Source organism: Penaeus japonicus, unplaced genomic scaffold, assembly GCF_977035675.1.
Source record: "Penaeus japonicus unplaced genomic scaffold, GWHDUDI00000001_assembly GWHDUDI00000042, whole genome shotgun sequence".
Lineage (NCBI taxonomy): Eukaryota > Metazoa > Arthropoda > Malacostraca > Decapoda > Penaeidae > Penaeus > Penaeus japonicus.
The window spans coordinates 18,388,093-18,403,092 of NW_028234444.1; the positions used below are offsets into that span (position 1 = coordinate 18,388,093).

The window sequence follows — 15,000 nt, forward strand, 5'->3', positions numbered from 1 at the left end:
GAACCTAATGCAGGAAGCCATCTTTATTAACCCACTCACGCCGGATGACGTGCTGACACGTTTCGTGGTTTTCGCGTCCGACGCCGCTGACGAGATATCTGGCCAAGGCCGGCGCTCGGGGTGAGCGAGCGGGCAGCCCAGGCTCGCAGCCCATGCGCCCGAGAATCTCGAAGCGTTCGGATGATGCGTTCGAAAACCTCGGTATAGCGACCGTGCAAAGCCGGAATGGCCCCGGCGTGAATGGGTTAAGTCATTGTGAACCCTCTTGAAAATTTTGTTTCTTGTTATGTTGATGTCGCTCGGTCCATTCTATAAAATAAATGCACTATTTTGTTCATATTGTCTTAACGGCTCAAGGAAGTTTAACCCAAAATAACTGCAATCAGCCATTCACTGCCAGTCATCTTGCGCTACTCTATAGTGACATATTTTTTTCTTCACATTTCTGTTTACTCTCATGGGAAATTTATTTACATTGTTTACATTGTTGCCTGGTAATTGGTAATTGTTTGTACAATCTTTATACTAATTCTTTTGCATACTTACTGTTATTTTTGCATTATATATAAATATGTTGGCATATGATATAGTAATAGTAATTGCAAATAATGATGATTTTATTTTCATTTTCACCTTGCAGGATAAGATCAAGGAAAAGGTGATGACAGAGCTGAACTGCCCACAATTGGACCTTCCACCTCTGGATACCTCAGAGAAAAAGTTTAATGCCCAGAGTCGCTTGTTTGTTGGAAATCTACCACGAGACATTCCCTATGAGGAACTCAAGGAAATGTTCACCAAATATGGAGAACTTGGACAGGTGTACTTCAACAAGGATGGAGCATATGCCTTCATTAATTTTGTAAGTAAAGTGTTCTCTATATGATATGTTTCTTGCACCAAAGTCTGTATTATAAAAGAATAGTAATCATTATTGTGATTGTAATTTAATATTTGAGTGTTTTTCTTCCTGTTAGGATTACAAGGCCAACGCTGAAAAGGCCAAGACGGAATTACAAGGAAAGATGGTCCGAAACCGCCCAATGAAGATCCGCTATGCATCAGTCACGACGGGTGTGAGAATAAAAAATCTTACTCCTTGTGTGTCTAATGAACTCTTGCATAAGTCCTTCTCGGTCTTTGGAGAGGTAAGTGTTCTGCAGGGGGGGATTTGACCTTAATTTTCTCCGCGGATGCTGACTTTTGTTTGGGTGGCGGTCTTTGCAATTGACAAAAAAACAAAAAAAAAAAACACTTGATCGTGAATTAACCTAGTCTTTGTATTGGAAGATATCATGCTACAAGATTGTTTTGAAAGGGATTGAGGTTTTCTTTGCTATGTCTTTAGATTTGTTCCTATAACACAGGGCATCTGTGATTGCTCTTCCACCTATTGTTATATCCATGGTATAAGTATAGGGCTTTGGATTTGGGTCAACGTTTCAGATAGAACTTAGTTTTGCCAGGTGCAAGAACCATTATAACATGTTAATAGATAAGTGTGTGGGGGAAAAGTCAGATTTTTTTTTTTTTTTTTTTTTTAAGTAGATGCATTAACATTTGATTTATGCCATAGTTATGCTTCTGAAACTGGGCTTTTGGAGTGAAAGCTGAAATTGTATTTAGGAAATGGATTAGTTGAAAGGTCATGATTTTTTAATTTTGATTCATTAATTTTTTTTTTATACATATAGCTAGTTCATGCAACTTGATATAGTAAGCATTCCGGTTGAATTCTTGGTTTGATAATCATGAAGTCTTTCTTTTAGAATTGGAGGTGCCAGTTGAATCTTGTCACTGTAGTCAGATAGGTGGAGAGGCAGTATGAATAGGCTTGGTGCTCTTCTATCTTTGTGTACCATTTTTTCTGATCGCAGAGGTTAAAAAGGATTAACCCATATCCTCTCACTACTGAGAAATACAAATCATCGACAAATTGCTGATAATTATTAACCCATTCACGCCGGGGCAGTTCCGGCTTTGCGCGGTCGCAATAACGGGGTTCTCGAACGCATAAGCCTAACGCCTCGAGATTCTCAGGCGCACAAACAGCGAGCCTCGGTTGCCTGCTCGCTCTACCCGAGCGCGCGGCTTCCCCTCATAGCGCGTCCAGGGCGTCTGACGCGAAAACCACAATACGTGCTATCACGTCACCCGACGTGAATGGGTTAATGAAGAACGTGATTAGGGAAAATATAAGGGTGTTTGCATTTATCTATCACTATTATGAATTTTGTACTCCATATTTCTTCCAGATGAATTCTGCAGAATTCATTATCACCATTGTATTTTTAGAGAATTGCTTTAATCCCATGGCATATGTGTTAGCTGAGGAAGCTAGTAAAAATTATGTAATGGGCGATTATCTTTTAGTTGGAGAGGACGAACATTTTAACCTTCTTTGTTATTCTTGTTGAAAGTTCAATTCCAATTGTATACAAATGGAAATAACTTGTATGCTGTTAGTGCTTTATTAAGTTTTCAAGATGGGCTAATCACCTAAGAATATGGGCTAATTTGTAGTGTTATTGGGGGAGGGGCGGTATTTCAGCTTATTTCTTGCTGCCAGTAAGCAGAAAAAAGAAATCTGGGCATTGGTGATATTCCACATTTGGGCTAGAAATTGGCATGGAATTATTGATGTCCAATGCTCTCTGCTAAAGTAAATAATATGGACATCAAGTCAGGGTATAATGTGTACAAAGCTGATATTTGATGGCCATATGAATAAACTAATGAGCAATGATTAACTGATGCTGTTGACTAAGGCTGTGCATGAAAGTGACTAGGATAGGTGACATATATCCCATTGTGATGTATTTAGCCGTCAGATTTTACACCCTCATGATATAGATAAGGGAGTGGTGAGCTGGGTTGAGTGTTCTGTATTTACTGACAATTTTTATATTATCTGGCTTCCAAATAGATATTGTGCTTTATTCTTTGATCTGTCTCCTTGTAAGCTATCATTCTTATTTAATACTTGTATAATGTAGAATTTAATGACGTTTGTATGCTTTTGACATGACCCACCCTGCTCCCCTTCCTATGTAAATGCAACATAGATATATAATAGACATATAAGGTCAGTTGTATTTTTGAAGAGAAATATCCTTATAGTTTTTTTTTTCTATTGTTTCTGGGAGGTCAGTTATACTTGCTTGGGCTGTATAGTAGTATTTGGGAATATCTCGTCTGAGGTAGGTGTAGCATGACATAAGGTATTGGATTATAAGAGTAAAGGGTTTGGTGTAGGGAAGCCTTTACTGAGCTGTAAAATGCATTTTTGACTCTCCTCCTTAGCCATCAATTGTAAATTGATGGTAAACTCGAATGGGAAATTCTTGTTGACCAAAGTAACAAAGGTGAGTCTATGAGCATATTTGCATAAGTGGATGGGAGAGGAAAGACACTATTGCATAGGCACCACTGCTGCGAAAAGGAGAGAGGGGAAGCAATTCATATCTAAACCATCTTAACCCACTCACGACGGGGGCATTCCAGCCTTGAATGTCTCAATGCCGGGGCTTTCGAGCGCTTAGGCCTAAATCAATTAAATGGCTGGCACAATATTGTGCAGCCCGGCCACTGGGCTTTTGAATGAGCGGTACAGAAGTGTACCACCCGTCCAGAGAGGGTTAATACAGACCATTAGTGAATTTTAGAAATAACTGCTCTTATCGGTTGTGTAATTCTAAAAGTATTGCACATACACACATACAGATGCAGATACTAGGGAATTTATCATCTTTTATTATATATTCAAGGATTATTTATTGTAATGGAGGGCAATCAAAATTAATGTTGAATAAAGGATATCAATTGTGAAAGAATGGTGCATGAAAGTGAATTTGGGGGAAGGTGAGAAAGAGGAATTAACACAGAACATAGAGGAAAACTAACCATAATTGGGGCCCTTTTACCAGCCTTAACAGCCCTACTCCTCGAGACGGCTTTCCTTCAGAAGTTATCGTGAATATTGATTATCAAGATTAAATTTAGAAAGTAATGGATATTTTTATTTATTTTGTTATTCAGAACTATCTGAAAATGGCATAAATCAGGGGTTAGCTGCATCACTTAATTACATTTGTACCTCAGGCATTGAGATTTTTCCCCCTTACACTTGTATGATTTTGGTTGTTATTATTTTATTATTATTATTATTATTATTACCATTATCATTGTTATCATTATTGATAATAATATTATCATCATTATTGTTATTGTTATTATAACTATTATTATTATTATTATTATTATTATTATTATTATTAATTATTAATTATTATTATTAATTATTATTAATTATTATTATTATTATCATTGTTTTTATTTTTGTTTTTCTCGTCATCTCTGTCTGAGTGTGTTATCTATTTCCCTTGATATATATTGATCCTACTGATTCTCCTTTACACTTGGTTTCAGGGTCTTCTGGCAGAATTAAGTAGGGCTTCTATAAAAAAAAAAAAGAATACTGAACACCCACTTTATACCTAAAGCATCACAAATTGTTTAAAAAAATCATTATGGTAGATAGACATGTATCAGTGAAATGGGAAACATTTAGATATTTATTTAATACACAGGAAGTTACAGAAAAATTGTTTGGTTGTATGTATATACAATTTCAGTTTAGTAGTTAATCTAATCTAAATCATGTATTCATTGTCATCATAATCTCACAGATAGACAAGACACTTTCCTTCTCTTTTAATTTTATCATCCTACTTTTGATAAGTAGGCACTTTATTAGTTCTTTTTTGTGAAAAAGTAAGTCAGCACTGGTTTGGGAGAAAGGGCCTTCAAGATATATTTAGTATGGAGAAATGAGAATCGGTATGAACTATGTGGATTTTAGGGCTATCAATAAGGGGATGGGGTTGAACACAGACAAGTTGGCATTAAGCGTTGTTATAGATTTAAGTCGGTGTATAGTTGATGGGTATCTCTTCTTTTTCTCTTGAAGCATTTTGTGTACAATGATTAATGAGTGTAATTAAGTGCAATCATTTGTTATTCGTTATGATTGTGGTTATTCCATTTCTCATAGAGGGGAAGTAGACCTTTATGAAATATAATGTGTCCTGATACTCGGAAAATAAATGTATTGGTTTATTTGTTTATCTATATTTTTCAGTGGTTAACTCTTTAACTGTGAGGTGATAATGTGGGAAGTCTTTTTTTTTTATTATTATTATTATTATTATTATTATTATTATTATTATTATTATTATCATATACTTAGTGTAATTGTAGTGCTTTGAAGGTAATCATGTACATTTTCAGACCTGCAGATGGGTCCACTGAAAACAAAAGTTTATTTGAAGACTAGACAATCTCAATTCCGTATTGTGATCTTGTCCCGTCCTCTAATAAACTTGTGTAATCTTTTTTCTGTCACTTAGCAACATGGTTTTACCTTTCATGTTAATGCTACCATATGCACTTATACAGAAGAAGCAAAATTTGGAGCATGAAGTATATGTACATGGGAATTTAAGATGTTATCATGAAATGGTTGAGTATTTTATTTATTTATTTGTTTGTGATTTTGACTGAGCAGTGGGGTTTATTTGGTATATGGTTAAAGGGTGGCTGTTGTCAACCTGTGGAACTCTGCTGACTTTTGTTTTACTTGTTTCTTTACATTTTTCTATTTTTCATACCTTTTTTTTATTGTTTATTTTATTTATTTATAATATTCTAGGGGATCATCAGGAAAATACAGTCTAGTGCTCCTTTTAATGTCATAGTTTGAGAGGATAAAGCCCCCTAGAAATTACCTTTCTTACTTTTAGATTGAATCTTGCCGCGTGATTGTTGATGACCGTGGGAAAACTACTGGCGATGGTGTGGTAGTATTTTGTGATAAGAAGGGTGCCACAATAGCTTTGAAGAAGTGTCAAGAGGAGTGTTACTTCCTCACAAGGTATGAAATTTTAGATCTGTACCGGCGTTTCACTACCTGGTAAGAATCGTTTCCGTTTCCGCGTAAGTATACAAAAACATCGCCTGCGGGTGATTCTTCAGTTGTTTTCCTCCTCTCTCAAGGGAGGAGATGTGTACTTAGACTGAATTTATTTTTATTTTATTTTATTTTTTATTTTTATTTTTATTTATATTCACTTGGTTAGCAAAAGAAAAAAATATTTATGCATGTTACCTGATATTTTTGTTGATTTTTAATTATGTATATATTTTTATTTTGTTGTGTATTTGTTTATGTACCTATTTTCATTTTTTTTTATTTTTTTATTTACATTTACTCACAAAGTTTCTTTGTAAATGTATTTATTTTTATTACATTCTTTTATGTCAGTTACTTTTACAGTTATATATATATATATAATTTGGACTTTGGTTGTATATAAAGATATTGTTTTTACTTTTGAAATTCCTTTTTTGTTTTCGATATCTTGGCCAAACAAACAAACAGACTGGGATGAGAGTTGAGTATCTTCAATGGGGAGGTAAAGGGAATATATTGTAAGTGGAAATTACTGATTATCTATTAGGGTAATTGTTAATTTTGTTTACTTTTGCTAATCTACTCTTCTAAATTTCAGTTTTCAATAAATTCTTTACTACTGTTCTGTTCTACAATACTTTTAATTTTAGCATATGGTCCCGTTCGGTTGGTCTTCCATTATAATTTCATGTGTCGTGTCGTAGACTTGGTTAACCCATTGATGGCGGGAGTGCATTTGGATTTGTGTTCTTTTTCTTTTTTTTTCTTTTTTATACATTAATGAATCTACAAGAACTTAATTATCAAAGAATGCCCTCGCTTGAATACAGCATTCCTTACATATCCACTCAATAACTTTTTTTTATTTTTTATTAAAAACATTCTGTTGTTACTATTTTGGTACCGATGATAATAGTGATGATAACATTACTAACTACATGTAATAAAAAGATCATAAAACAAAACCATGCTGGATAGTGTACGTCCCAGCCATCAATGGGCTAATAAAGGAAGCTAAGTTGTTAAATAAGTTTAAAAGTTGGGAATCTTTGCTTTGCTTTGCTTTTCTCTCTCTCTCTCTCTCTCTCTCTCTCTCTCTCTCTCTCTCTCTCTCTCTCTCTCTCTCTCTCTCTCTCTCTCTCTCTCTCTCTCTCTCTCTCTCTCTCTCTCTCTCTCTCTCCCTCCCCTCTTATCTTTAACATTTACAGATCAAGAAAATTATCTCTTATAAACTTGATGGTAATTTTTAAATGTAAAATTATATTATTTTGATGCTTGAAAATGTCTTATAGTTGATCAGTTGTTGGTTTAAGAAATCTAAAACCATTTGGCCTTCTCCCATGTAGGTTTCCCTTACTTTTCGGAGGATTGATGCAAATATTATGTAGTAGATACAGTCACAAAACAAAGGGAGTAGTGGGGGAGGAGGGAAGAAGGAAGCCTGTTGATGGTGCTGTGGACAGCTAACTGATCAAGGAAGAGATACAGCATTATCAAATACATTCCTTTAGTATTGTTTCCATAATCAAATCAGAAATTTTGTGCACCTGAAATGGTGACACACACACACATATATATATATATATATATATATATATATATATATATATATATATATATATATATATATATTTTTTTTTTTTTTTTTTTTTTTTTTTTTTTTTTTTTTTTTTCTTCTTTTTTTCTTTTTCTTTTTCTTTCTGTTTACTATTCTTTTGGTTTGGGATGTAAGATTTTACAAAAGCAAAGCTTTAGTAGATAAAACAATTTTGATTCTTCAATTTACTGTAATAGGCATTTACAAAAGGTGCTTAGATCGTTCTCTAAGGACCTTATGTGAATATTAGTAATCTTTGGTACAAATCTAATGGACTTGTTTCTGTTTTTTTATCTTTTTTATTTTTTTTTATTAATTTTTGTTTATCCAAGTCTCTTGTTTAATTATGGACATCTTATAATACTGCTTGGAGAGGTATGCAGCAAGAAATGAAGGTATGGTCTTGTATGTTAATAGAAATGGGTTTGTTTTGATGATAAAAGGATCATTGCTTTGTTTGTTTATATTTATTCATATTTATTATCTCCTTTTTTAAAGAGGGAATGAAAAAGTGTTAAGCATATTAATAGAAATTTATATCTCCCTATATTTATTGGGGAATTTTGATCAAAGTGGCCTATATGTACATGGATTGACTCTGTAATGAATCAGGAAAACGGTTACATTATTATTAATGAATCAGGAAAACGGTTACATTATTATAAATGCTTGATAAAACCATTAAGAATTTTGTCCACTATGAGTAAAAAGCTTTGGAAGGGTTTATATGAATTCAGGTTTGAGCAGAAGTTAATAGTATTGATTTGATTTGAAGTAGTTTTATTTGCTTCATTTTGTTCATTTCTTTAGATTGTTTAACTGTTTATTTAGTTTAATGCTGCTGGAAAATTGTCGTGCCTTTATTGAAGGTTTCGTATTTATGGGGTAAATCAGCAAGTTCAGTGCAACCATTTGATTCGTGCCTTTGATTTAGGCAGACCACCCAGATCACAAGGTGTGAGCTTGCATTATTTTTCTCACTATTAGAAAACAAGGTTCTAGAAATGTATTTATCTTCATTAGATGTTTTTAACCCATTCACGACAGGGTGGATATTCACCTAATCTTGCTCCTGCCAGCAATATAACAAACGCATGCAGCTTTCCACAGGAAGATGTCCGGAGGCTCGAGGCTGTGCTGATCCTCTTGGAGTGATTTTCAACCACCCTATTCTAAGGGGTGATCAAAAGAGTTTTTTTTTTTTTTTTTTTTTTTTTTTTTTTTGTCAGTTTTTATTTCTTTAACCCATTCACGACGGGGCCATTCTGGCTCTAAATGGTTGAGATGCCGGGACATTCGAACGCATAAGCCTAATGCCTCAGGATTCTCGTGTGCACTAGCTGCGAGCCTGGGCTGTCCGCTCGCTCACCCTGCGCACCAGCCTTGACTCTTGTCGCCTGCGTCTGACCCAAAAACCACGAGACGTGATAGCATGTCAGCTGGCGCGAATGGGTTAATTAACCCAAAAATTATGTGTATTTACAAAAGCAGCTACAATATGTATATTCAAACAGAACTATGTACTATGTGTATACATGGCAAAACTTCATTACTTAACCCATTCACGCCGGGGCAGTTCCGGCTTTGCGCGGTCGCAATACCGGGGTTCTCGAACGCATAAGCCTAACGCCTCGAGATTCTCGGGCGCACAAGCCGCAAGCCTCGGTTGCCCGCTCGCTCTACCCGAGCTCGCGGCTTCCCCTCATAGCGCGTCCAGGGCGTCTGACGCGAAAACCACAATACGTGCTATCACGTCAACTGGCGTGAATGGGTTAAGAGGAACTTGTCCGTCATGTAAGAAATATTCTGATGACGTGATATGACGTCATCCGTCATGAATGGGTTAAGAATTCTGTCTAATAAGAATGATGTTGCCTGGAGTTCAGATTATGGGATCAGTGGTTGTAAATTACATTTCCACCTGTAGTCAACATACCACTAAGCATGGGTGGCTGCTTGTGAAGGTAAGGGGATGCCAGTTAGTGCTTGTACCCATACATGTATCTATACAAATGGAACACCTATGATTATGTGCATATGTAATGATTTAAAATACATTTTGAGGGAGAGATCTTGACGTTCTAGGATGCGGAATGTTATGTTAACATGATGGGAAGTCAGCCAGTGCAAGTGGGTTAAAGCAGCTAAACAAGAGTAATGAAACAAAATTACTTCAGTTGTCGATTCTTTTCAGTATGGCATTGGCTTTAGTTTTTGATTTGTAAAAATTTATCTTTAACTTTAACCCATCAACGACGGGGCTGTTTTGGCTCCAGATGGCTGAAACGCCAAGATATTTCAAACGCGTAAGTCTAATACCTTGGGATTTTTGCCCGCACTGGCTGCGGCCAAGCGCTATACGCCCTATCACCCAGCGCACCAGCCAGGAGAATAGCCATGACGAAATATCTTATCCCCGGCGGCTGACGCAGCCACCACTCGTTGTGATAACTTATCACCTGTTGTTAACCCATTCACGCCGGGGCGGAATTTCGCCTACTCCCGATAACGCCGGGAAGATTTCAAGCGCGCAACCGTTCGTGCCGGGGTGTTTTCCCGCTGCGGGCGGTCGCTCTGACGCTCGCAGAGCGTTTTTCACCCACCCTATCCTTATGGTTTGCGTGATTGCGTCTAAAGTGTAATCATGTGTAGAAAGTAGTGCTATGTTCAGAGGATGTATATCAGTCGAAAAAGATGTTATAGCACTGTTTTTTTAGTGTTATTCTATTGAACTTTTTCCATATTCTTTACTCCTATGTTGTAATACCAATGGGAAGTGGAAGCATTCTTCTAGTGAGGTAACAAACATAGTTTTTTTTTTCAATTTTTTTTTTCTTCCTAAACGAAAAGAAAGAGAATATGAACAACCATACATGTGCATACAAGTGAATGCAAGTAACAGCAATGTTTTTTCAAGTGTCATTTTCTTTTATGGGGCAACAATAAGATATATAATTTTTTTTTTTTTTTTTTTTTTTTATTCCTCGGCCAATTACAATTGATTTTACGATAGTCTTTCGACTCAGATCATCATATTCAACAAATCAGAAACAGAAATCACCATGCCGTAATCAAGATTACGTATGTACCTGAGACGTCATTCATATTACGTTATATCCCATTTTCTACTATTTAGAAGGATAAACTAAAGTAGCTAAGACAAATCAAGTATGAAAATCGAATTGTACTAAGAATAATCTATCATTCTAATGCGGACGTTTCAGCACGTCGCTACTGGCCTCCCGGCGCGCGGGCCGAAAATGTAGCACGTGCAAGGACGTCACCCGGGTCCGGGGCTTTTTTCGACCACGTGTCAGCACGTCAACCGGCGCGAATGGGTTAACAGGTTAATCTTATATGGGAATGGACAGCTTATCATAATAGTTATATTGCATATTATTGTCTTTCATTTATTGTTTGTTCATTATTATCTTTATATCATCATTCATTGTGCTCTTGTGTTTTTATTTTTTATTTTTTCATTCAGTAGACATCATTTTACATAGAACTATCCTATCCATTTTTTGTATGCCAACTTTTTTTTTTTTTTATACAGAGATAGTTGTGTTCTGTAACCTGCATTGTTCCAAGCTTGCAAGTGACTATCCTGTATTTACAAAATGGCACTACTAAATATATCATGAAATATCTGGTCAAATGAAGACACTGATAGAATGTTTATAATGTATAATTTTTTGGGGGTGAGGGTGGGATTAAATTGTATTGTGATGGGAACCTTGTATTTAGGGTCTAGGGGGTGATGTATGGCGCAAATACTTTGGAGCTAGACTGAAATGTTTAAAAATAGGATGAATGTGAAAACTTTATTTTGGCAAAGGTAATAGAAAGAGACATCACTTTGTGAAGTTGTTAATCATCAATTTCAAGGTTAGTGCATGTGAGTGGTTCTGCACTGCCAGTGAACCATACACAAAAGTGAAGCTTGCCATACATGAAAGGGGCAATAGAGAGGGAAGAATAAGTTCTTACATTCTCAAGTTAAACAATATCTTGAATACACCACATCTGGCTCAAGAAATCATCTGAGTAACATTACTATGGCAAAGAATAGTAATATTGGATATTTTCTTGCCGTATACTGTGTATCATTGTTACTTCTGCTCTTCACTTCTTTTCAGCTTCCACAGTTTTAGCTTTCACGGAAAGAGTTTCGTTTTTCTTGTGCAGCGATTGTTGATCAAACCCTAAGCAGCAGGTGAAGCATTGAAAACTCATCTGTGTGGATGTCTTTTAACTAAGAAGGGAATCAAAATGTCTTAAAAATTACCGATAGGTAATGCCGTCAAAATTTCCCAATTAACTGTCAAAACCGCATAGAAAACGGGCACATGTGTGGCAGCCACTACACAGGGTATCGATGTGCCAGGGGTATGCCAGGGAGTAGTTGTTGGAAGGATGGAATATCCCAGAGGAAGCATAAACTCGAACCAAAATATATCTCTTGTTTGTCATATTCAAATGTACTTCTGGCTTTCAAGAATTATGTTGCAGACATCTGAATGGACCTCTCGTGAAGCATGCCATGGTTTCAAGGTTAAAGAGAGAAGGTCATTTTTAACATAGATATCAAAAGAAAGGATATCTTTGTATTAGAATATTTTTGTATTTTATGGTCATAGATACATTGCTTATACTGATTATCATTGCTATTAAAGACATTTGTTTATACATTGATTATTGTTTTTATATATTTTTTTCTTAATTAAATATTAAAGTTAACATTGAAAATGTAGCAGTCAAGTAGAAATAAATATGGGTGGTGGTGTGTGTCAGTGGGTGTGAAAATGCTTTGTTATTTTGGGACATTATAAATTAGTGTTGTTTACAAGCTGAAACTGATATATGTCAGCAAGGAGAGGAATTTCACACTCCATGTTTGTGGGGTGGTTAACAGAGTTGCATCTGCTGACTTTATTATTCTTAATTTAACAGGGATTGTTAGTCTTGCTACTTTCCTTTAACCCATTCACGCCAGGGCCGTTCCGGCTTTGCGCGGTCGCAATACCGGGGTTCTCGAACGCATAAGCCTAACGCCTCGAGATTCTCGGGCGCACAAGCCGCGAGCCTGGGCGCGCGGCTTCCCCTCATAGCTCGTCCAGGGCGTCTGACGCGAAAACCACAATACGTGCTATCACGTCAACCGGCGTGAATGGGTTAAAAGTTGATAGTAGATTCATTCAACTGCTTTATATAGATTCTAATTTTTCAGACTATTTGTATTTATTACTCTTTTTTTTTTTTTTTTTTTTTTTAGCTCATTGTTACCAGTTAATGTGCAGTTAGAGTATTGAGACAATAATCAATATACTTCAGATAAAAAATGGATGAGAATTTTCATCACAAATATTAGAGATATAGCTTTGCAGGTTGATATCTTAGTACTGTAAAAAAGTGCCTTAGTTGTATGTATACAAACAGGAGAGTGGATACTCCCTTTGAGAGTATCAGTTTTCGTTAAAACTGTTCCAATATCTTAGGCTTTGAACCATTATTATGACATGTCCTTCTACAAGTGGAGCAATGAATTTCTATTGCAATCTGCTGAATTATAGAGTTGATCGAGACGTACCATTTCCATAAATTATTTGTTTTGCTGGATATTAAACTCTGCAAGATATTCTCTCTTGTCTGATTTATCACTCCTTTATCACCTTACAGCTCACTGCGTCCAGTGATTGTAGAACCCCTTGAGGCTGGAGACGAGGAAGAGGGTAATCCAGAGGGCTCAATGCACAAGAATGAAGTTTACAGAAATGAACGCAAAGATGGCCCAAGGTGAGCTTTTTGTCTTATTGAGATGTTGGATTTGTTGAATCACCTTCGTGTTTCCACCTCCGATACGTTACATTTATAAATGTCTTTATATATCCACTAAAATTATTTGACTCACACACTCACACTCACACACTCACTTACAATTGATTATACAATATATTTCTCTAAGGGCATATATGTGTATGAGTATAATCGTTATTTTTTCTATCTAGATTTGCAGATAGAAATTCCTTTGAATATGAATATGGAATGAGGTGGAAGCGCCTCTATGAGATGTACAAGGAGAAGAAAATGCTTCTCGAGTCTGACCTCCAGGCAGAGATGGAACAGCTGGAGGCCAGATTTGCTCTGGTGAGGCATGAGCACGAAACGGAAAAGCTGCGAAGAGGTGAGGCCCGTGCATAAAGCTTTTTTCATGCTTGCTACTGAATGTTCTTTTTCCTATGGACTCCTTTCCTCTACTCTTTTTTCCGTTTCACTTTTCTTTTCTTTCTTTGTCCTAATATCTATTCATTCTCCCTCCTTTTCCCTCTGCTTAGAGGCCTGTTTTTTCTGTGTGCCATATCCTTTCCAGACTTTGGGAATCATGGTTTTCCATATTGTATATAGCAATTTTTGTACATTTACCCAATGATTTAATGATTTAAACCTTTTGTTTACAGAGCTGATGGCTCGTGAACAAGAAGCAATGCAAATGGGAAGATACCGCCAGTCAAGCAATTACCAGGTTTGTTTCTCCTTGGTTTTATGTCCATTCATAACAAGGTTTTAAGCCTTGTGTTACAGTGAAAGCCTCTGATTAAAAGCAATTCTATATTTATATGAATGTGTAGATACAGTGGCAGAAAAACCCACTGTACATATAATTGAAAGATGAGACAATTTTTTGAAGTCCTCCTGGATTTCATCAATAGACTTATAGTGAATACTTTTTTTATTTATTTTTTTTCCTTTAATCTTTTAATATACATATTTTTATTATTATTTTTCCAATCATATAGATATCAGGACAGATACAGATGTTTATATTTGGTACAGAATTAGTCAGTTTACATTATTGACTATACTCTGACCTTTAGACTTTCACCTAGTGTAATTTTCTCTCCTTCACCCCCTTCCAGGACCGTTACATGGGAGGCTCGCAGGAGAATCGTTACTCCGACTACCACGGAAGCGGTCGGCCAAATGATAGATACCAACAGGCACCACCGACCTCCAGTGAGGATAGGTACAGCCAGGGTGCACCTAGCGATAGATATCCACCAAGCTCGCAGGAGGACCGGTATACCCCGGCACGCAGCAACGACTATCCACAGCAAGGAGTCAAGAGAGAGCCTGCAGCCGAGGATTTTGACATGAAGCGTACACGTTACTGAGGTCTGAACATTCTCCTTCCACCTGTAGAGCCAGAATGAAAGTGTCTGCAGTACACAGGGATCTTAGTGTACATGTATTCACTTTTTTTATATATATATATATAAAATAAACAAACAAACCTCTCCATTTTACCATTTTGGGACAAGAATGATTAAGTGGGATAGGAAATAAGAGATAATGGAAACCCAAAATCACAGTTACTGAGAGTTGTCTGTGCTAGCAGTTACACAACCCCAAAAAGTGTTTCTATTTTTGAAAT

At 36.2% G+C, this 15,000-nt stretch overlaps 1 protein-coding gene across 2 annotated transcripts in view; it reads left to right on the forward strand.

The window, feature by feature from the left end:
- LOC122254741 (hrp65 protein) overlaps positions 1–15,000 on the forward strand; it is a 24,075-nt gene that overhangs the window by 7,457 nt on the left and 1,618 nt on the right. For both annotated transcript variants that reach the window (XM_043018582.2, XM_043018581.2), the window contains 7 exons: positions 641–862; positions 978–1,148; positions 5,802–5,932; positions 13,248–13,364; positions 13,577–13,752; positions 14,027–14,091; positions 14,486–15,000. The exon at positions 14,486–15,000 is cut by the window's right edge and continues 1,618 nt beyond it. In XM_043018582.2, the coding sequence (XP_042874516.2) occupies positions 641–862; positions 978–1,148; positions 5,802–5,932; positions 13,248–13,364; positions 13,577–13,752; positions 14,027–14,091; positions 14,486–14,740 (1,137 nt within the window). In that variant the 3' untranslated portion in view covers positions 14,741–15,000. The remainder of the gene's footprint in view (positions 1–640; positions 863–977; positions 1,149–5,801; positions 5,933–13,247; positions 13,365–13,576; positions 13,753–14,026; positions 14,092–14,485) is intronic.